Source organism: Thunnus albacares, chromosome 23, assembly GCF_914725855.1.
Source record: "Thunnus albacares chromosome 23, fThuAlb1.1, whole genome shotgun sequence".
Lineage (NCBI taxonomy): Eukaryota > Metazoa > Chordata > Actinopteri > Scombriformes > Scombridae > Thunnus > Thunnus albacares.
In genome coordinates, this window is record NC_058128.1 from 860,467 (window position 1) to 885,096 (window position 24,630).

A 24,630-nucleotide genomic window follows, 5' to 3' on the forward strand; every position below is an offset into this window, starting at 1 on the left:
TTAGCCACTGTGCGGTGGGAGCTGACCTAGTGTAGCTCATACTCCCCTGGTAGTTCCTGAGCAGCCAGGAAGCCAGGGTGGCAGAAGCCCATGGTTCCACAGAAGCCCACCACCAACCAGTTCACATTTTGAACAGGTTCTCCAAACTCTGTGACACACCCGCTTAGAAACCAACTCTGATTATTGGCAGCTCTATAGTCAGAAACGTGAAGTTAGCAACACCAACAGCCATAGCTAAATGTATTCCTGGGGCAAGAGCAAGTGACACAGAATCACATTTAAAACTGCTGGCTAAGGATAAGCGTAAATATGATACAATTGTTATTCTTGTTGGCACTAACGACTCACGATTATGCCAGTCAGAGGGCATTAAAATCAATGTTGTGTACATATGCAAAGACAATGTCGGACTCCTTGGTTTCTCTGGGCCCCTGCATAATCTGACCAGTGATGACATGTATACCTGCATGTATAACTGCTGGCTGTCTAGGTGGTGTCCAGCAAATGACATGGGCTTCATAGACAATGGGTGGACTTTCTGGGGAAGACCTTGTCTAGTTAGGAGAGACGGCATACATCCCACTTCGGACGGAGCTGCTCTCATATCTAGAAATATGGCTGAGTTTATTAGTAAACCAAAACCATGGCAACCTCTAGAGTTGAGACCAGGATGCAGAGCTGCAGTCCTACAAGTTTCTCTGTGCTTCAGTCAGAGCAGTTACCCACCCAAAACCACATAGAGACTGTGTCTGTCCCCTGATCACTTAAATCAATTCAATCTAAAATAAACAAAAGAGGGGTCATTCATAAAAATCTAAAAAAAATAAACACAATGTCTGCAATTGCACAACAAAATAGGAGAATGAATGTGGACTCTTAAACATTAGATCACTATCATCTAAAGCCATATTAGTAAATGATCTAATCTCAGATCATCATATTGATTTATTTAATCTTACTGAAACCTGGCCATGTCATGAAAAATATGTAAACCTTAATGAATCCACTCCCCCCAGTCATATTAAGACTCACAATCCTTGAGATACTGGGCAACGAGGTGGAGTTGCAGCCATCTTCAACTCAAGCCTAATTATCAACCCTAGACCTACATTTCAAAAGCCTTGTTCTTAATATCTCTCACATAACCTGGAAAGCTTTACAGCCAATTCTATTTGTTATAGTGTACCGTCCTCCTGGCCCATACTCTGAATTCTTATCTGAATTCTAAGAGTTCTTATCAAACTTAGTCCTTAGTACAGATAAAGTAATTATAGTAGATGATTTCAATATTCATGTTGATAATGATAGTCGTAGCACTCTGTTTATCTCATTATTAGACTCAATTGGCTTCTTTCAGAGTGTAAATAAACCCACTCACTGTCTTAATCACACCCTCGATCTTGTTCTGACTTACGGCATCGAAATTGAGCATTTGATAGTTTTTCCACAAAATCCTATTTTATCAGACCATTACTTGATAACTTTTGAATTCCTATTATTCCTGGATTACACGCCATTAGATGAAAATGTCTTCATTAGATGTCTATTTGATAATGCTGGAAGCAGTTCCATCAGTATTGAATTCAGTGCTATGTCTCAATACTACACAGGACTCTTATGCTAATTTTAGTCCCTCCCAAATTGATAATCTTGTTGATAATGCCACAGGCTCATTGTGAATAACACTTGACTCCACTGCACCTTTAAAAAGGAAAATAATAAAACATAAGAGATTAGCTCCATGGTTTAACTCCCAAAACCACAAATTAAAGCAAACATTGCAAAAATTTGAAAGGATTTGGCATTCCACCAAACTAGAAGAATCTTGCTTAGTCTGGAAGGATAGTCTTAAAACATATAGGAAGGCTCTCTGTCATACCCTCTGCCTGTTACTCATCATTAATAGAGGAGAGTAAAAACAGCCCAAGTTCCTTTTCAGCACTTTGGCCAGGCTGACAAAGAGTCATAACTCTATTGATATATGTATTTCTATAGCTCAGTGGTAACGACTTTAAGAACCAGTCATCTTTCATAACTGCAGAAAAAAATTGTACAATAAAAAATGAAAATATGGAAAAAAGAAAATTGACTTCATGGATGTAAGCTCTGAATGTACATAAATTAGGTTCAGTTGTTAAGCATTAATATCAACAATAGTAACAGACAGTTAGTGAACTGACCCCAGAGTCTTCAGTCTACAGTGTGGACTCTCCAGAAATTCACACAGCTGCTTCACTCCTGAATCCTTTAGCTTGTTGTGACTCACATCCAGCTCTCTCAGATGGGAGGGGTTCGACTTCAGAGCAGAGGCCAGAGAAGCACAGCTGATCTCTGACAAACTACAGAAACTAAATCTGAATAAAGAAAAAATGATGTAGATTAAATCCATTTCTAATCAACTTTACTATTTCCTAATCAATGAGCTTTTCCCTAAAATGAGCAGAGTAACTTTGTCATTGTGTTATTGTAGATCATTATAATGTCAGCCTTCTACAGACATCATCCAAATGTCACCACAACATTCAGACACCTATTCATGTCAACACTGATTCATAAATTGCTGCTGAACTCAGTCAAGTCTGTAATTAGAGGTTAAATATAAAATCAGACATGCTTGACTGAAAACCTGTTCATTATTTATTACATGATCTCCTTCTTGTATTTGATAGTTTAGTAGGTATGTGTAATTAAAACATGTTATTGGTGGCAGTAATCTTTCCGCTTGTCCATAATGACTATGAAGTGGTCTCTTCCTAACACAGCTACACTGCAGGAAATGAGTTTGTAAGTTCAGCCAAAGCTAATATAAGGCTTTGTCTGGTAGACACCCACTTGATTTGTCTCACTGAAAATTACAGAATATTTAGTACAAAATTCCCTCTTTGAGTTACGATCCCTCCACTGCAGCTTAACAAGGAAACACTGAAGAAACAGAAAGATATTTACTTGATATGTGTAACTCAGACTGCTGAAGCCAAATTCTAGTTTAAAATTTGGGAGTCATGTTCACACAGAACAAGACTGTGGATTTTGAATCCCTGAAAAAATTTAAATTCTACAGATTTGTGCTCAGGCAAATCCTGAAAATTTATGAACTAAACATTTGAAACTTCAGTGAAGGAATTGAATTGAATATATAGAAAAAAACTACCAAAGCTACAGCCAGTGAACTGACCTCAGAGTCTCCAGTCTACAGTTTGGACTCTCCAGTCCAGCAGAAAGCAGTTTCACTCCTGAATTTTGTAGGTCATTGTAGCTCAAGTCCAACTCTCTCAGATGGGAGGGGTCGGACTTCAGAGCTGAGGCCACAATTTCACAGTGAGTCTTTGAGAGTCCACAGCCAGAGAGTCTGTCATGACACATATATTACAACATATGTGATTGTGAAAGAGGACACTTTATTTGACAAAACAGTTTGACATTCCCTATTTTGATTAACATTTGCTCTTCACATCAGTGGTTCAGCTCATCATTTTTATTTATTTTTTATTTTTTTTGTGTGTGTGGGGGGGGGGGGGGGGGGGGGGGCATTTTATCCCTTTAATGGAAAGCAACAGTTAAGAGATAACAGGAAACAAGAGGAGAGAAAGACAGAGAATGACATGCAACAAAGGTCTACCACCAGAATCAAACCACAGACGTGGTAATATGGCATACATCTTAACCAGTAGGCTACCAGAGCACTTTTAATCTTTGTTTTGCTTTCATCTTGCAGATGAAGGGAGAGAAAGGAGTTACTTTGAGGTTTCCATGATGTGCATTTCCTGCTACTACTCTTCTCTACACCAACAACAGAGAAAACACATGAGAGTTTCTTTCTGTGACCAACAGAATATAAGAAAGACTTAAAAACAAGACTGTGTAACACGACTTCCATCTTTAAATAAAAAGTTGAATTCACAAGAAATGAAAGGCACCATTGCTTGGTTCAACACACTCACAGGTTTTGTCTCATATGACCAGTAGTTTATGGAGGCTAATGTTGGTTAATGTTAGCAAACTTTAGATATTGTTGCATAACTGACATTACTGAATCAGTTTGCTGATTTGCTGATTCCTCGTGCTCACTATGAAATGACTCAGAAACCATTAAGAAAATAATGATGAAAGCAAATCTCTCTGACTTCAGAAATCACCTTTGGAAAATGATACAGATCTTATTTTAAACTCTTAATCATAATGGTAAAAAACTTATTTGCAGAACCTACTCATGTAATAATAACTTTACTGCAGTCACTGATAAAATACTGATATATGTTGTGCTAAAATGCTGCTGTAATAAAACTTCAACCACAACCTCTGAAGTCCTTCATTTGTTCTACTAGGTTTGAACGACACCTCCGTCACCCAAAGGAAGATAAATAGAAGAAAAAACTGTAAAAATCCAATAATTCCCAGAAAGAAATAGAATAACTGTGTTCATTAACTTAACAACTATAAACACAACACACAACACAACTGAAAAATCAACATTATTTACACTCACAATAAACAGCTCAAGAACATCTGAGATTTAATATAACTTACATATTATTTCAGCTATAAACAAGTAGAGCACTATTTTAACAGTAATAAGAATTTTATATTATTTATATTTGAAGAACTAAACTACTAATCTACATTGATTTATAATGCCAATCACATCTGGACTTACTGAGCATTTCTGCAGTTCCTCACAGCTGGGATCAGTCTCCGTCGTCCCTCCACGGATGTGTTGTACTTCTCCAAGTCCAACTCATCCAGAACCTCCTCTGACATCTGCAGCATGTAGGCCAGAGCTGAGCAGTGGATCACAGAAAGTTTCTTCTCTGACCTGTTCTCTGACTTCAGTAACTCTTGGATCTCCTGATGTACTGAGAGGTCGTTCATCTCCATCAGACAGTGGAAAATGTTGATGCTTCTGTCAGGAGATATGTCCTCAGTGTTCATCTCCTTCAGGTTGTTGATAACTCTCTGGATGATTTCTGGACTATTCTCTTGTCGACCCAGCAGGTCTCCTAAGAGACTCTGGTTGGACTCCAGAGAGAGGCCATGAAGGAAGCGCAGAAACAGGTCCAGGTGGCCATTTTTACTTTTTAGAGATTTCTCCATGGCTCCCATCAGGAAGACATCCAGAGATGGGTCACAGCTATCATTGTTTATGAAGTAAGCTGAAATCCTCTTGAGCAAAGACTTTGGTTTTGATTCCCTGTGTTTGTAGTTTTCTCCCAGGAAGACCTCCAGTACCTCTGTGTTGCTGTTGGTGTAACAGTGGTACACGTAGACTGCAGCCAGAAACTCCTGAATGCTCAGATGAACAAAGCAGTAGACTGTTTTCTGGAAGATCACTTTCTCTCTTTTGAGGATCTCTGTACAAAATCCTGATAACACTGAGACCTCTGTGACATCAAGACCACACTGCTCCAGGTCTTTCTGGTAGAATATGATGTTTCCTTCCTCCAGTTGTTCAAACGCCAGCCTCCCTAGCTTCAGAAGAACTTTCATGTCAGCCTCCGTCAGCTCCCGTGGTCTCTTCTCATGTCCCTCATCATACTTTTGCTTCTTCCTCTTTGTCTGAACCAGCAGGAATTGTGAGTACATGTCAGTCAGGGTCGTGGGCAGCTCTCTTCGTTGGTCTGTAGTCAACATGTGCTTCAGAACTGAAGCAGTGATCCAGCAGAAAACTGGGATGTGACACATGATGTGGAGAATCCTGGATGTCTTGATGTGTGAGATGATTCTGCTGGACACCTCTTCATCACTGAATCTCTTCCTGAAGTACTCCTCCTTCTGGGCATCATTGAAGCCTCGTACTTCTGTGACCCTGTCAACACATGTCAGAGGGATCTGATTGGCTGCTGCAGGTCGGGAAGTTATCCAGATGAGAGCCAAGGGAAGCAGATGCCCCTCGATAAGGTTTGTCAACAGCACATTGACTGATGACTTCTGTGTGACATCAGACACAGCCTCATTGCTCTTGAAATCCAGTGAAAGTCTGCTTTCATCCAGGCCATCAAAGATGAACAAAACTTTACAGTCCTCGAGCTTCTCTGCTGTGACCTTCTGTAATGTTGGATGGAATTCATGGATCAGCTTGAGGAGACTGTACCGCTCATCTTTGATCAAGTTCAGCTCCCTGAACGAAAGCAGAATCACCAGACTGACATCTTGGTTTTTCAGGCCCTCTGCCCAGTCCAGAGTGAACTTCTGCACTGAGAAGGTTTTTCCAATGCCAGCAACGCCATTCGTCAGAACGACTCTGATGTATTTCTCGTGGTCAGGTAAGGCTTTAAAGATGTCGTGACACTTGATTGAAGTGTCAAGGAGGGTCTTTGTCTTGGAAGCTGTCTCAAGCTGTCTCATTTCATGTAGGGCATCACTGTGTATCTCTGTGATGTAGAGCTCAGTGTAGATCCTGTTGAGGAGGGTTCTACTCTCTGCATCAGGTCTTTCAGTCACATGTTGACATTTCCTCCTCATTCTGATCTTATAGATCTTATATAAATCTGAAACGTCCTGCAGACCACTTTCTGCTGAAAGAGAAGAAAAATGTTGATTTGAACATCTATCAGTGTGTTTACATGCACTTATAGAACCAGGTTACTCAGAGAAACCAGGTTATGTGGGTAATCACATAACATGTTAACATGCAGAGTAGTAACCTTGTTACTTTAAATTTGTGTGTACAAGCAACCGATCAGTGATCAGATCCCTCCTCTACACTGACCTTATTATCAAATCATGTCTTTCTTATTTTATCAGTATTAGTGATAGAATAATGTTTGTTAGTCCTGACTTTTTGTTCTGTTTCACTTTGTGTGTCTGAGTCAGAATTTTTCCTCACAGCTTGAATGTGTCTGAATTCAACAAACAGTAAAATGTTAAGTGGTGGAAATCAACTCATTTTGACTTCTAGAGGATACTTTGTGTTAGTTTAAGTTTTAGTTTAACTTTAAATACAAGGATAAATTACTCTGTGTAATGATCTCTCCTTTCATTCAGCTGCTGTTTCTCCGAGCTGCTCTACAGTCTTTTATTAAGTACATGTTATGTGTTTACATGACAGAGAAATTGACATTCTCCAGGAGAAACCTAGCTGGGGAAATAATTAAAATAGTAAAATAATACATTTAGTTTGTACCGCACTTCTCATTCATAGTGAAACTCAAAGTTTCTCCAATCCCCAATCACCATTACAGAAACCTATAATGGTTACTTTGCTGGACCACCTCTCAGAACTATGTCACTGTCCACCTGACAAGAGCTCATTCATGTTTTCCAGAGTTGCACCCACAATCTTTCAGTAATCCAATGACAACCCCCCAAATTACCCACACAGTGTGAAACCAGCCTCCAGGACTTCATGTGTATCTGTTAGAGTTGTGCCCAAATACAAATAGGTTATTCGGCAAAGCACAAATAGTGTTTTGTTTTTTGTTTTTTGTTTTTTAACGAATATTTGTTTCATACAAATATTTTTTAAATTATTTGTTTTTGGGAAGAAAAAACAACATGTTATATACCAATGTGCTGGTCAGTTACATTGCTATCTCAGTCTTTCTCCTCTGCTCTGTTACATCTATCAGCAGGTCTCAACGAGGGGAGTCACATCCACCTGCTACATGACACACTCCAAATTTGGACATCACTCTTGGAGTTTGGGGCGTTCCCCAGAGATAAAGCTGAGCTACTGACACACAAAGTGCTCCCAAGGGACTCTCCATAACCTGTTGTTCTCCTTCTCCTTTCCACAAAGTTAGGTTTTAAAAAATAGGCAATAATAATAAAAATGGGTTTATAAATAGGTAGAGGTCTGTCTGCAATGAGGTGATGAGTCTATGATCCGGGAAATCCAGTTCGAGACCCAGTGTGGGGAGCTCCTTTGTAAGATAGTTTATTTATGAACACTTGTAATACTTTAATTTTCTAAAATTAAAAGCGTAATAAAAAAAACAGGATTTTTAAGCCTCTTTCCACTTTTAGTCAAATACAATACAAATACAAATAATTTTGCTGCCTCAACAAATACAGATACAAATACAAATACTGGGCTCTCTGCACATCCCTAGTATCTGACCCATTACTTTTGAATGCCTGCAATTTGGGCACTTTGTGTTAAAAGGTCTTTATCTCCCACACAGTTTTTTTCTATGCTGACGTATACCTAATCAAATTAAAGCAGTGACTTTAATGTAGTATCAGTTATTTTATCTTAAATTGAATGTGCTGAAGCACAGAGCCCAAAGGACAAAAAAATGTCTAACTGTCCAAATATTTACTGTCTGGACTGTTTCTCCTCACAGATCTGCTGTCTGCATGTGATGTCATGTTTGTCTCTTTCTGTGACTGACCCTCTGCTCCTGACCTGATGTTTGGCAACTCCCTCACCAGATCATTCCTGGTAACTGACAGAGCAACTTTGTGCAGAAACTGGGACCCTCTTCTAGAGCAAGCCCTGAGGGGGACCTGGAGGCCACACCAGCACCTATCTGGCACAGTCAAACTTGACCCAAAAAACAACATGGGGTTGCCACCATGCTGGCTCATTGGGGATTGTTGCATTGACCTTTGGATGGTGAATGAAGGTTTTTATCATGGTATTTGTGAAATGGATGATGTGTGAATTATTTGGTACTGTACAGCAGCAGTGTTGTGTGACCGAGGCAAATTTCGCTCCGGGACAATAAAGTTTTGTCCTGTCTTGTCTTGTGTAACCAAGTGTGAAGTAGTTGGGATAAGCCCAAGAAGTTGTAAAAAGTTAAATGATCTCTTCTGGGGGTTTCCCCAGTGAGGAAGTTCAAGTATCTTGGAGTATTGTTTCCCAGTGAGGGTAAGATGGAGAAAGACTAACAGATGACTGGTTGCAGTGAGCAACAAGGATGTGGCAGGTAAAAAAGGGGAAAAGGGTTGTTGTTTTTTCCATATTGTGAGCCAGTTAACCAAATTTATCTTAGCTTGTGAATCATTAAAGAAATATTCTTTATCCTGCTACTTTTTATTTTCGATGAAGGTGGTACCATAAAGAATGACAAATCAATCTCGAACATGATTTCTACATATTTTTGTTAACACGTTACTATTAATAGAATACTGTAACTGATAACTCATGTAATAATATATGAAATGCACGTACACTGCTTTTCAGATTCCTTCCCCTAACTTACCTTTTGGTCCTGAGTGGGAGTTTTGTAAACGCTGCACCAGATCATTCCTGCTGATCTTTTCTAAAATCTTCATGGTCAGCTGCAGAGCTCTATGATCCTGATGTTTCTGTACCATTAGATCCACTGTGTCCTGCCTTCCTGCTTTCTCCAGCTGAGCCACTGGGATGCCTTTAAAGCCCTCCAGGATGTCATCCTGGTTCAGGAACCACTTGAACTTCTTAAACGCATCTTTGTGTAATTCCTCCAGAGTTTCCCAGAGCTCCTCTTTAAGTTTCACCATTATGCCCCCCTGCTGAAAATAAGAGAAATTTTAAACAGGAAGAATATGTATTCAGTTCTCATCATGACACTTTACCAGTATGACTTCTGTACATGTGCATGTTAAATGTAAATCATCTACTGCTTGAACAAACAGGTCACAATTTATTTTCATAGTTTCAGTCTTTCATCACTGCAGAACTCATGACAATCCACAATATCAAATGAATTCTAGCTGAATACATTTACATCCTCTGTGAGGAAGCAAACAACAAATGTTTTTCAGCCATATTCCAAGTGTGAGGCTTTTGGTGTCTGTATTTCATATCAAATGAGTATATCTCATTTTTATTGTTGTACTTTCGGTGGACATTATCATGTTTTTATGAAGTGCTGCCCTCTGCTGGTATTACAGCACATTTAAGGATAAACTTTTCTATTTTTACCTCACATACCTCTACAGGAGTTCATGAATGGTCGGCTGATAACGCTGGACGCTGAGGGGAGCTGTTTGTCCTGCAAATACCTGAAGGGAAAATAATAATAGAATAATAATTGAATAGATAGGGAAAAATTATTAAATCATCCCCTTAAACATACTGAAAACAGAATAACTTTTGTATCTGAATATTGTACGGCATCCATGGAAGTGAAACAAATTATAAACAAACACTGGAAAATTTCTAGAATGTGACCCAAGTTTGAATCATTTGTCACCCTCTAGACCTCATTTTTGTTTCAAGAGAAGCAGACATGTCAGAGATACTGTTTTCAGTTCTATGTATAAGGAACCTGCACAAATTAACTGGCTTTCTCAAGTGTATGGACATTATAGTTGTGGAAAATGTGCGCACTGTTTAAATACTCTTGATACCAAGACATTTAATTAACCTAATACAGGAAAGAAATATAATATAAAATAATTCATTAGTTGTCTCTCTACATATGTCATTTACATCCTGAAATGTCCATGTTGCTTGATGTATGTAGGCCAAGCGCCTTCTCACACTGAAAGTTGCTGAGCATAAAGCTGCCATTAGAAATGGGAATATGGATTATGCCATTGCGAGGCACTACAAGGAGAAGAACCATGGGTTGGCTACTTCCCTCAAATTTATTGGCATTGAAAGAGTGCGACCCAATCCAAGGGGTGGTAATTTGATTAACCAGCTCTTAAGAAGCGAGGCATTTTGATGAACCGAATACCATTGAACCTTATGGACTTAATGAAACACAGGATTTGAGTTCTTGCCTGTGATATGAAAATGTTAACTTGTACTCTTTCCACAGGTAATTTGGACTCTTAGGGAGAGATGAACCACTAGATCCTCAGGCACTCACCCTTCCCATTTAGTGGTGTAGAGGGACAGTTGTAGGAACGACAGTCTATTCTGCTAAGGAGTTAATTTTCCTAATGGAGTTTAAATTATGTGAGATGGTGTATTCTTGTAACTTTGTAATATTGACCATGTAATGTTTTTTGAAAAATGTCTTTTTATTAAGTCCTTTGTAAAATGTTCACTTGAAAAAGTGAGGGTTGTGATAATTAGTCATGTGACTCAAATGTATTTATCACACTTGTGAGTATTCATGCAATTTTGCTGAACGAACCTGAAAAAGCTACAGGCAAAACGTGTTGTTTGCTCCTAATAAAGTCTCTCTATTTTCAGTCCTGTATCACCTACCAGTACTTCTACAGATGTTGGTAATAAACACTCATCCTGTTTCCTTTGGTTGAGCTAGATGCCAAAATCTGCAAGGAAGTTTATTTATACAGCAAATTCATAGACAAAGGCAGTTTAAAGTGCTTTACACTATGTATTGAAGCAGAGCATAATGACTGCCTCCTGTTTTCACATTTCCTGGAGTTCACTCAACTTCTTTCTATCAGCCGAACACCAGGAAAGGAAGCAACTATGGCTGCATCTCACAGCAAGTATTTTTGTTCTACAATTAAAATGTCTCTGAACAAGACATTGTTGAAGGATGAACACTCTTATGGCCTTTCTTGGAATGATCTCCCATCATACAATTTTTTAAAAATTATCTAAATTTTTAATCACAATTTTATGTGCCCTTGCTCACAGTTGGCCCAACATAGGATAATTATTTTCTAACCATCCAATCTCATCACTAGTACTCCTTCAGACATAGAATCTTTAATATAGCTGACATCATGACCGTATACCTAAAAGAGCACTCCATCGATTCAGCATTGCTTTCCTATAACATTGATTCACAATGGATAGTTTATAAACCAGGATTGAATTCAATGCAGCAGAACCAGAGAGATCATGTTTTTTATTTCACACGTTGTTCTCTCCTATCAAAACCTGGTGCCCACATTACCCACAGTGCAATACAACTCGATTCACTAGATTCGGATGTGTTAGTAGAGACTAATGTAAATCAAAATTTTATATTATATTATGGCTGATACATAAATGTTTAGCTGGTCATATGTATACTTTTAACTTCTTTTTACACTGTTTTCATCTATATAAATGCATTTTTATTACTAAAAAAAGATCAGATAATCAAATTTGTAGGTAAAATCTTAATCTGCAAAGTCAGTAATTTACTCTGTCAGATACATTCAGTGCAGTAGAGAGAACAATATTCACCTAAGAAATGTATTGGAGTAAAATTATAAAGTAGGAGGAAATGCTGACTAAAAATTGCCATCAAGTACAATAAAGTAACCATAACCATTGAGTAAATCATCTCCAGTACACGTGGTTTTCATTCACACTCAATGAACATATAAACCATCTCCTTCGTCATTATGACACCTTGCAGATAACTGAATCTGAACTGCAACATTTCCAAAAACATGTTTTGCACTCTTAAGCTCTTCTTTCCTGCTCACACAGACAGACAAGTTTAAATTACTGTCTGTCCAGAATGACGATAAAAAGAAATATCGGCAAACCTTTAGAAAATAGTTTCTCAAACATGAAATAAAATCATTTCAGATGTGAATATTTTCAGAGAGGCAGAGTTTAACTTACTCTACATATTCTCATCTTACCTCACCTCTGATTCTTCTACTTCATCAGTCTCTGTTACAGTGAGACGCCCTGAGACTAAACTCTGATAATCAGTCCTGTGTGCGTGTAGGCTGCTGTTTCCTCATAACTGATAACGGATGATGATGAATGTTTCCTCATATTTAAGTTCACAGTCTGACTGGTCTGATGGCAGTTCACTGTGAGTCGACCATGGTTTGACGTTTCCTGTAAATCCACCATCTACAGTGAAGTAAGGAGGAGCCAATGTTCCAGTACTGATTAATGATGCTGATAGTAAGTTATTTCTCTTTGAAACACCTTAAACCCGTCTACTTTAATATGGAAGTACAAGCAGTAGTACTGAGAGGACCTGCTTTGGATTATAATTATAAAGTTATTATGGCAATAATCTCATACAGTTAAGAATGTTGTGAATTTTTATTTATGTAGATCAAAATGACAGTGATGTCCAAAATATACATGTTACACAGAATACACAGAAAAATGGAGTCTGAGCACTTCCAGCTAATTTAGCCTGGAGCTGCTGCGTCCATCAGAGATGAGGAGCTACAGAGGTCTGCTAACCTCACTTCTTTCTAACTCCACACCCACAGATTTTTTCAATCTTCAAACTTGTAGTTTTCACTTTACACCGACTCTGACTTTCACACATCTTCCTCTGGAGAAACAGAAGGCTTTAATCAATGCTTTTTTCAAAATTATTTTTTGGCATTTTGCCTTTAACAGTCAGTGGAGAGAGACAGCTTGTATGTCTGTATCAGTGTGAGTGAGCCATGTTCTGAGCATTAAAGAAAGTATGACAATAATGCATTTAGAAATTGTTTCTTTCCTCATTGAAGTCAAGTGCAAGAGGTAAATTTCCACAACAACACAAAATGGACGTATAAGTTGATAGGACAAACATGTTGACACGCAGTGCCTTTTTTACATAGCAGCCACTGAGCAACATTAGCTTCAGTGTGGAGTGGTGTCTTTGTCCATGTCTACAAATATGAATCTCTTTAGCTGTTCCACTTTATTCACCAGCAAGTCTCTAAATTTGTAAAACCAAAACAATGAGTTCAAACAGTGTAAATAATGTGTAATAATTTACTATGGGTTCATCACTACGTGCAACCTTTCACATCACATGTACAGTCCTCATCTGATCCTTTGCTCATATAAACATGTCAATTATACAGATATGGATTTAATGATTATTTCATCTCATGCCTTCTCACCAGTGCAACTGTTCAAGACCTGCATGGTAAATGCAACTCAAATCATCTGAGACTTTATCACACAGACGACAAAAGCTCCAGTATTTTCTGTTGTTTTCATACTTTTCAAAATAGTTTTCAAAGGTTTTAAAACCTTTTTACTGCCGTTAAAAAATGCATCTTGCTCCTTCTTTAAAAATAAATCTTAACTTACAACATTTAATTATGTCCTAAGTATCCTTATTACCAGAGGAACATACTCATTTATTTACCTTTTTCTTTCAACATTTTATTTCCACAGATGTAAACAACTTGTGGATAATAATAATAATTTCAAATAAACTTCACAAAGGATGAACAGCAAGGATTGGTCAGACAAGACTGGAAAAAGTCATCTTCCCAAATTCAACCTCACCAGAATGCAGAGACAAAGAGAATCACGTATATAATTTAAAGACCATCAATATGGAGGAATTTTATACTTGAGCACAGATAAATGTGTTTTTATATTTATATTAAATAAAACTCACCAAGCAGGATTCAGAGTTCTTCAAATGTAGAAAGATCAACGATACAGTTAAATTATTCCATCTGACACTTCAACTAAAGGTTGTCTTTGAGTTTCCAGATGAAGTTTCTGCTCTTTAGTCACAGAGAGGAAGATACTGTTCTGACCTCAGCTTCCTCTTTCTTCACCCTGTTGAATTCCCCCAACTTCCGCCATTATAAAGCTATGTGCACCTTTCACAAACCACCACTTCTTGTCATCTTTCTGTGTGTACAGGCACACTTCTAGCTTAGTTTCCACATTTAGGTACACTAAATGTGAGCACAGGAATGAAGTATCAAACCACCTCCAGTAAGATATAAAGTAGAAAACAAAACAGAACATAATTCACCTGTATGGTGGGAGATGTGCTTCCTTCTGCTTCAGCAACATAGGCCTTCTTCAACTTAGTTATTACTATAATTACAGAAGCAAAAAATTAGAAAGTTCATCTAATTTCTATGCCACATCTCATCCTTGATAGTTAAAAAGTCAACTACAGCACACTGTGGAAACCACACGACTGATGCTGATGTGCATAGAAAGATCTGACCTCCTTTTTGCAGAGTGAAACTTTCGCATGAGAATTTTTGTTTACCACACATGAAGAAATGTTTAGTACATGTTGTACTTCCTGCCTTTGTCACCTTATCATTATTGTCTATATTTCCTGTAAAAGCAAAGACAAATGTAACCCTTGTTACGATGTAATAACGGAACACAGGTAAGTAATAGTCAATAGTAATAACTGGACCAGTAACAGAAGACACTAAGCTTTTAAGAGCCAGTATTTTGAACATCAATAATGACACAGACAGCAATGGTTTGTGGCCACTTGTTATTTCAAGCTGAAAGGTCAACATGTAATACAACAGCTTTTTGGAAAGAACAATGTATGAAAAATAACAAACTAAAATAATAAAGCCAGCAAAATAAAAATAAAAGATACGCTTTCCCAAAGTTAGTACTTATTGTGTTGGGGCCCTTTTCTGACTGTCAGTGTATCACTATTTATTTTAGTCCTACCGCACAGTCCATGAGAAAGGAGAAACCAAGGAACCCTGCACGCATCTCAGGTTCGATACCAGTGGTTCAGTTCGGCTCACCACCCAGTTCACACTGGGAATCTCTGGGTCTAGGGATCTGAAGCGTTGTAGGAGTCCGGCAGGAAGTACTGGCTGCTCCCCTTTTTCTTTATGTATCACCAAAAACCTGACTGACCTGAGTCAAAGTATGAATGAGCTTTACAGCATTTCACCTAGGCAGACCCATGAAAATCATCCGGCCTCTCACACTGCTTTACAATCCAATGGATGACAAAAGATTTTATTTTCTCTATGTCCCAACAGCACTCGAGGTAGCCAGTGTGGTTTGTTTCATAAAACAGGAAGTTATAACAGGAAACGGATCGCCACTAGCAGGTGGGAGGATGACTTGAGAAAGTGGCCATAAATAACGTAGCCGGATACAATTAATTATTTTGTGGTGTCCCTTGGAGTAGATGGAGCCACTATGAAAAATTACAAGAGCACTGAATCCCACCAGTATCTTCACATATTACTCATCAAGTAAAAGTTGATCTGATATTTCTGGCCAGCAGTCCAGTGCACTGGGCCTGGGTACTGGTGACAAACCAGGGACCAGTAGAGACAGCAGGGTGCTCCTGGACACTGGCCAGAGGAAGTCATGCAGCCACACAGCTTCAATTCTGTGGAAGGTAAGAAAGTAAGATGTTGTTTTTGTTTTGTTTTTTTAAATCTACAATGATTGTCAAGCATATAGTACAAGGGCATAGTGCTCTATTTGAAAGTATAAACTCAAGCCACGTTAACTGATAATCTTTCATAATATACAATTATGAGGTTAAATTAGGTTAAAAAAGCTGTTTTCTTTGTCTTGTCTAATCAAAAAATAGAATATTACCAGAAGACTATTGACCCATGTGATGTTGCATATGAATTGTTTGCAGCTACTTCAATTCAAATAGCCTCTAACAACACTGAAACTGTGTGATAATGTACAATTTATATCATTTGTACTAAAAACATGTTCATATTAAAACAATGGAATAAAATTAAACTTGTAATGTGGGTAATGCTAACATGCTATTTGTTTATCAGAGAACTGCGAGAATGAGAATCATGGAGAATCTGTAAGTATATAGTCAAATCTCATTTTGGTAGAAGGAGCAGGTAAGTGAGCTATGTCAAATCTCTACATCAAAACATGATATATCCAATATGAAATTCCAATGAGAAGTTGAGGGAGAGCCTGAACCACCTGAAGTTGCCTGTAAGAAGCCTGTTCTACAGATGTTGTAACGCTCAGCTCAGAGAAGAGCCATCCCAGCCAGATTCCCTCCCACATGGTGGGCATGATGTTCCCACCACCTGCCAGAAGCGTCTGTTATGTTACAGTACCTTTGTTACACTTGACCTGAGCAAGTCTACAACAGTGGAACACATCACCAAGGAGCAGAGTGCCTCGCATATGTGGCGTGATGCTTGTAAAATTCGCATCACTGCCAGCTCTGCCAAGAAGGTTCCAGTTAGAGCCGTCCTGAGAAGTTCCTCCAAGAGCTAGCTTCCCAGGAGCTCGAAGGCTGCAGCTACTCTGTCAGTCGCAGAAGAGCCATGGCTGTTAGCAAGCCCTGATGGAGTGTTGAACACTGAGGAACTGTTAGAGATCAAGTGTTCAGTCTTGGGAAAATCCTTTGAGTCTCTGGAAGACCTCTTCAGCAGCAAGACCTCAGATGTGAAGATGGTGGAGGGGACATTTCAACTCCAACCACATGGGCCATGTGGTTATTACATGCAGGTGCAGCTGGGCATGTTCTGCACAAGGCTGACAGCATCGAAGCTGCTCATCTGGACCCCATCACAGCAAGTCTTGCTCAGTGTTGCTTATGATGCAAATTCCTGTGCAGAAATGGTGCCAAGGTTCAGGGCTTTCTATTTTAAACATATGTTGCTTCATATTTCCAATGAATTTCAGGCAGGCAGGTTGTCACTGAGTGATGGTACAAGCAGCTTTGTGAAAGCTAGATCCAAACCCACCGTTAATATCTGCTCTGTAATTCACTCTCTCTCATCCTATTGCAGATACCAATGAAGACCTCTGGGCCTTCTGCACCTCTGGAAAGTAGAAAAGAATTAACAGGTCAAAGCAATTTAACAGTAATTTCATTTTAATTTATGTGTGAATGCTTGTGTCATCAATTAAAAAAATCTACACACACTAATGTCCTAGTTTGGTGCTGGTAGTACCATCATGCTTATGTAATGCTTATACTAATATTCCAGCCATGTTGCCTTTGACCATCACCTTGAGGTTGGTATGAGTATTACATCTGTGGTGCTGTTTTTTTGAGTGTGCAGTACTTTCCCCTTTTCTGTATTTATTTTACCAAACTAGGACACTGTTATGTATTGATTTTTCTTTCAACTGATAACTCGAACATTCACAAGAATGTGAATGAAGATCAAATTAATGTCACCGGTGTTGTTTTTTTCTTCAAAGAAATGGTTTCACCTGTATATAGTATATATTTCTGAAAATTGTACTGTTGTTATTCAAAGTTTTTTTAGCACTCCATTTATGGTGTTTTGAAGAAACACTTATACACATTCATAAAAAACCTTCCCTCCCTTTCTTTAAATCAGAAAAACAACATTCTCATTTAATAATCATTAATTCATTTTAGTTTCTTCATTCTTCATGGTATATGTGTAATAAGCACAATGTTTGTTTCTACAAAAACAACACACTCTTAATTTAAAAATGCAGTTGATGAACTGAGAGAAAATGTCTCCTGTTGTGTTTTAGCAGTTATTCCTTTTCACAACATTAGGACAGGTGCAGATGAAAATGTGACACTTTTTTTGAAAACATTATCATTAGTTTCTCAACCGATTAAATGAACCGCAGAAACAAAATTAAAATTGTGATGCCAAAAGTGATTTAATACAATACTTTCGTTCAGCCACTAATAAAAGGCAGCAAGTGCCGGTATAGAGCAGAGAGAGAGCTTCAGCCCTGAGTCTTTGTAGAGAGTGGGGAGGTGCAGAGAGTCCAGTATTTGTATTTGTATCTGTATTTGTTGAGGCAGCAAAATTATTTGTATTTGTATTATTAGTATTAGACTAAAAGTGGAAAGAGGCTTACAAATCCTGTTTTTGCTTTTATTACGCTTTTAATTTTAGAAAATTAAATTGTTACAGTAAGTGTTTATGAATAAACTACCTTACGAAGGAGGTCCTCAAACTGGGTCTCGAACTGGAGTCTCTCAGATCATAGACGACTGTGCTGATTACTGAGCTAAAACTTTACTCTTCACCTCTTAACAAATATTTTTTAAAATATCTGTATGAAACAAATATTCATAAAAAACCCACTATTTGTGCTTTGCCGAATAATGTATTTGTATTCGGGCCCACCCCTAGTAGAGAGGTTCAGCACATTGTGTTCCTTGGTCAGCAGTGGTGGGCAAAGGCATCAGGGGGAGACTTGATCTGTAGCTATGGTCGATCAGTGTGCAGTCCTCCCACTGGGTCCCAACATCTCTCTTGGAGTTTGGCAAATCCAGATCCATGGCTTCCTGCTCCATATTGGGTGTATCATTGTCATTTAGTAAAATAGTAAATTAGTAATTAATTAATGATATATAGCCTACAAACAAATATAATAATTTTCCCGCTGTAGACTACTGTAAATGAGACATTTTCATTAACTAATTATCCACAATGATGGCAATGTTCAGTGAGCTTCAGCTCCTCCCATCAGGCCCACATCTTCAGGTCTCCAGCTGCAACAGTAACAGAGCGAGGAATTCTTTTATCCCATCAGCCATCGCTCTCTATAACACACAGCAGCACATAAAAACTCCTGGTACTCACAGCAGTACTGTAGTCAGTGCTGCACAGTGGAAAGTATGGTATTGTGTATGTTTCTGGGCTGCATTGTGTCTTCTTTCACATTGAATCTTTGTACTCCAGGAGCACTGCTGGACGCTGCTTTGTAGTAGTTTAGTGTGTTTTATGAAGGATGTGCGCCATGTGTGGACTATGTCTTGGATTGCTTTTTTCTTCTTAGTGTGTGTGTTTCTTTTATTGTTTATGTTAAGTTTCGGACACACACTGCAAACCAATTTCCCTCTTAATCTTAATTTTTCTCTATATTTTGACATTTAATAGATAAAATGATTAATAGAGACATCTCTAACTAGATTTACTCTCCTCTCCTCACATGTTTTAAAATGTCTTTTTAATGTATTTATTTCTCCTTGTTGTGTGTGTTCAGTTCAGGAATAAAGAAAACACAGAAAATCTAAAGTTAGTAAATTTCCTGGAAAGAACCAAGTACTTTAGCAGTAATTTATAGGTCAAATAAAGACAGTGTTCAGTTGGTTCACTTCCAATGAATGAATTCCAGTTGCTAAGCTAGCATAAGCTAAAGTCTTTTAGTCAGTTCACAGCAGGTCAGACAAACATGCAAACATGTTTCATCTACAGAAAAACACACAATTCAACATATATGAGAATAAAGTTTCCAATAATAAATGACTGATGAATAAATATGAACTTAAATAGACCAAATTACACAGACAATTCTTTTCTGGAAACTAATTAAAATGAATAAGAAATTATAAGAATAATGGAGCTTTAAAATAAAGTGTAACCAAAAACTCAGATCCACAGAAACAAAACAATGATCACTGATTCAATCAAATATGGTTCATTTATACACAAAGACAGAAAAAATAATTACAATAAAAATAGATGTTATACATGAAGCTGAAGCTTGACACAGAATAAAAACACTGCAAGTTCATTTATTTCCACAGATGTTTATTAGAATTTGGTCTTTGTTTCCCACCATCATCATCCCACCACCCCCCCTTCACAAGTCTATAAAACTTCTCAAAACCAACGTTACACAATGTTTTACACAAAACTAACAAACATACAGGAAGAAAATAAACCAGTAAAACACACATAAAATTCAAATTTAACATATGAAACAAAAATTATTAGTAGATCAGTGGATAATGAAAAAAGGTAACGTCTGCACACTTACTCCAAGCCACAAAAGTTTAATAATGGCAACGTTTTGATCCCACTTGGATCATCGTCAGGCCAGATTGTTTAAAAAATGGAAAACACACCCATATTTATACATCATGACAAACTCTATGGTTAAACATCCAAGAATTCAATAAAGTACACAGAAAAGTAATACAAAAGCTACTACAAAATATCAAACATTCATCTTATATATAAACATTCAATCAGATTCATCATCCCATATATCAAAATCTACATCACCTACATTCAAAAATATATTTTAGTAAATGACAAGAAAGAGAGAAGAAACCTTAAATTTCTGTACAGGAATGAAGTCTTTACACCCTTCTATAAAAAGTTAACTAGATCAAAAAAAAGAAAAGACACACCTCAACAGTTTATAAGTTTTAACATTATTTTCATTATTTTCAAATATATATACAGAGTCCATTTGCATCATTATCACTGTGTGCAGTGTTGTACAAAACATGCAAGATGCTGCACTACTGTAGAAAAAAGATGTAAATGATGTGATTGGATAGGGCTGGATCACATGATCTCACCTACAGGTTTAAATTATATAGTTATTGTTAAAGCCACCTGATTGGCTGACCAGTGTTTACTTACAGCCTGATGCAAATGACTTGTTAAATATCGTTATGAGATATAAACTATTCATTTTGACATCATATTTTTGCATCATCATCATCAACCTTTATTTAAACAGGGAGGGCCTTTGAGAGCAAGCTCTCTCTACAGGGACGAGTAGCTACACTACATATAAAAGCTCATGAAAGTTACAGTAAACATCAGCAACAAATCATATATAAGAACAATAGAAACAATAAAAGTACATATAAAAACAATTAAAGCCACAAAAATAACAGTATCAACAGATTATACAACAGCTGCTTTCAGATTTAAATTGATTAAAAGAGATTAACTCGTCTAATTTTACAAGCTTCTGCAGATTGTTCTAGTTGTGTGGAGGAAAGTATTTAAAAGCCAGTTTCCCAATATCAGTACTAACATGATGATTTTTGAAGACTTAATAGTCTTTGGGACCAAGTACAATGTGACAATGATCTATAGTTAAAAAGACATTTAAAAGCATATAAAAGCTGGATACCTTTAATATCTACACACAGAGCAACTCTGAAATGTCATCTGGAGCCATGAAGAGCCTTTAAAAGTAATCAATCAAATCTTTACAATCAATCCTAAAACAAACAGGTAACCAGTGAAGTGATGATAGAAATGGAGTAATATGATCTCTTTTCCTGCTTTTAGTTCAAAGTCTGACGGCAGCAGTGTTCTGTGCTGGTTTTATACATATTATTTGAATATGTTTTATTGGTGAAAACAGGACTGGACCAGCTGCTGATATGATCATCAAAACTTAGACTGGAATCAAAAAATACAAAGTTTTTCACCACAGAACCAAGATATGATTTGACCTGCATGCAGGTTTTCTGGACCAATGATAAATTCTTTCACAATTGAACTGAATGAAATTTGTGGACATCCAATCTGTCACATCTGTCACATCTGGGCCCGTATTTATCAAGCGTCTCAGAGCAGGAAATCACTCCTAACTGACCAAAAATGATCAGAGTGACGCATCTCTTCTTCTACTTTTAGGAGAAAAAGCCTTTTATCAACTTTCCAAACTTGGTAAATGATTCCTATCTCTGCCAATATTTCGGAGCTGCAGGAGATGGAGTTCAGGCAGAGATATTCCCTGAGAGGAGAAATGTTTTGGGAACGCTTGATGACACTGAGCTTATTAAAAGATTGTTTGGACTAAAACAGAATCATTAGTGAGACTGACTTTGTGTGTGATGCAGAGGAGAACACATGATGTTTCTACACAACATCATTTAAATAAATACAGAACGTCCTCACAATGTTACACTTTATGGTAACGGAGAAAATGCAGCTGTGCAACAGTGACGATTCTGTCAGAAGCAACAATGATGGAAGTCATGAATCAAACTTTGATCTGGCTTAATGCACGTCATAAAGATAATGAGCATGACGAGGGTCCTCAGTTACAGCCCACAAAAAACTTTGATTTACACACAATCATGTCAGCTGCATAATGAAGGATATCTGAACTTCATTACAACAGCTAAAATATTTTATAGGCTTATTTTTTATTGAGGCTCCTTCAAATAACAGCAGAGCTACAGCCTGATATTTGAGAGAGGAGGATGCACCTGAACAATATATGTTTCTATTGTTACGTTGTATTTACCTTCATGTAGAGAACACAAGTTAACTTGGAGTGTAGTTGAAAGAGGAATTGGACAGTGGAAGAGAAGATGTTCTTCATGGAGAGGGTTTGCAACATGTGTGCAATATGTGCAAGATACAGCACTATTACAGGCTGTGAAACCATGTGGCTGAACCAAGATCATTTCACACAGCTGAGTCTAATTACCTGTTATCTTCATTAACATATAGGCTACATTTATCTCTCAGGCTTTCTTTACACTTTGTAAACATCATCTTATAATGAATTTTGGCATCATAGTTTTGTTCCATAACCTTGGTAAGTTACCTGCCTGGTTACCTGCTTATACACATAATATACCAAATTACCACTGTTTCATATTTCCAGCTGAGACTGTGAGAAAACTACAACACGTCATCATTATTTCTACTTTGCTGCTCTGACTGTGGTAAAACAGCCACGTCTCACTCTCTCCCAGGAGTAATCCTTCTCCTGCTGACAGTCACAGTAAATTCTCTTCTGCTTCATTAATTAGTTTTAGTCCTCGTTAACTCTCAGTGTGATTCTGAGACGCTTGATAAATATGGGCCCAGGGTCAGAGTCTGACTTATAACACCTGTTTTTAATCTTTTCTGCATCAAACAGCTCATGTATAACACATCTGTAAAGTGCTGATTCAACAAAATCCTGAGATAACTGTTCAGTTTGTAGTCAGTTAAGAGACTTAAGTGAAGATGACAAAATCCAGATCCAGACTCCGGTCCAGATGGATCATCAGGATCCAGCTGATCCTCTCTCAACACACACTCCTGGATGTTCACTCACACTCTGAGTCTGATTCTAACAGAGCTTGATAACTCCATCTGATGAGAGAAGAAGAAACAACAGAGGTTATAAATCAGTGTTTAGTGAGACTCACTTCATCAGCTGTCAGTCAGTGATGCAGCACATCCAGTATAAAGAGAAGCAGGGACTTCAGTCCTGTTCAGACCAGAAGTGGAACAGCTGTGCAGCGTAGCTCTTAAAAAGACCAATATCTAAAAGTGTATTAACATAGATATGGTGAAAAACTGGTTAGAAACTAGATGAAAAGGCATATTCTGACACAGCCTCTGGCGGGTAAACACAGACGCTGATGCATGCACAGACTAAACCTTTCTAATGACTATTAGGTTAAATTGCAGAATTTGAGCACCATACAACATGGGCAGAAACTCAGGGATATGCAACTACATCCTGGTCTTATTGAGTGGGTGATGGACTTCCAGAATTCCAGGTCAGATAAGCTTCTGAGCAGCACTGGAGACCCCAGTTAACTGGTCCCTAAATGTTCCTCTTTACTCGCTATACCACGGATTTCCAACACTGCCTCATGAAAACAACTTTAGGTAACACTTCATTTGAAGAGGGTATACATAAACATTCATAACACCTACATACGCACTATATGACACCTGACATAAACACACATAACCAGTCGTAAATGTTTGGTTCAACTGGTAATAAACGGTTATTATGTCACTTTCAGTGTCATATTGACATCATCCTCTATGTTAAGTGACATAGTTGTCAGTTGACATACTGATATATTATGACACAAGGGCCGGGTCAAGGTATAGGCCATATAGGTGGTCGCCTAGGGTGCCACCTTGTCTTTGGCCGCTGGTCGCTAAATAAATTGAATAAATAAAAAAATAGATGAATAAAAAATCACCCTTGGACGCCCCTCCTCATATTTTGCCTTGGGAAAAAATACAAATACACAAAAAAATAACCTTTGCTCCCCTGTTCCTCACAATGTTCCATCTGCCCTACATATCTACTGTGTGCACTGAAAAACAGAGATGATGCCTCAGAGACACACAAAGTCCAAACCTTCAGGTGTACAAGGAAGAAAATGGACAAAAGAGGAGAAGGAAAAGAAAGCCCGTATACAGGTATGTCATCTTATGTTAACATTAAAATGCTGTTTTGTGTGTAACGTTAGACGTTTCATCTGTAGCAGCTAGCTAAGTAGCAATAAAGCTAATGATGATGCGATAGCTGCTGGACTATAACATTACATACTGAAGGATATCAGACTGAATGGTAAACCCCTGTATGACACTGTTTACATCAAAATGTGATAGTTCTTATAACAACTGACATTGTTT

At 37.8% G+C, this 24,630-nt stretch overlaps 1 protein-coding gene across 1 annotated transcript; it reads right to left on the reverse strand.

Moving 5' to 3' along the window:
* Positions 1 to 234: 234 nt before the first annotated feature.
* On the reverse strand, positions 235 to 14,525 carry LOC122975635 (NACHT, LRR and PYD domains-containing protein 12-like). The gene is made up of 6 exons (XM_044344160.1): positions 14,163 to 14,525; positions 9,144 to 9,435; positions 4,655 to 6,512; positions 3,176 to 3,349; positions 2,267 to 2,354; positions 235 to 246 (listed from the first exon to the last, which is right to left on the reverse strand). The coding sequence occupies exons 2-6, from the start codon at positions 9,421 to 9,423 to the stop codon at positions 235 to 237; spliced, it is 2,412 nt and encodes an 803-aa protein (XP_044200095.1). The 5' UTR covers positions 9,424 to 9,435; positions 14,163 to 14,525.
* Positions 14,526 to 24,630: the final 10,105 nt, after the last annotated feature.

Excerpts from the sequence above, each read along its gene's own strand:
- LOC122975635 (XM_044344160.1), bottom strand. The coding sequence starts at position 9,423 with ATGGTGAAACTTAAAGAGGAGCTCTGGGAAACTCTGGAGGAATTACAC. Across the intron at positions 3,350-4,654 it reads AGGAACTGCAGAAATGCTCA|ACTCTCTGGCTGTGGACTCT; the intron begins GTAAGTCCAGAT and ends GTGTCATGACAG. Across the intron at positions 2,355-3,175 it reads TGTAGACTGGAGACTCTGAG|ATTTAGTTTCTGTAGTTTGT; the intron begins GTCAGTTCACTG and ends TTCTTTATTCAG.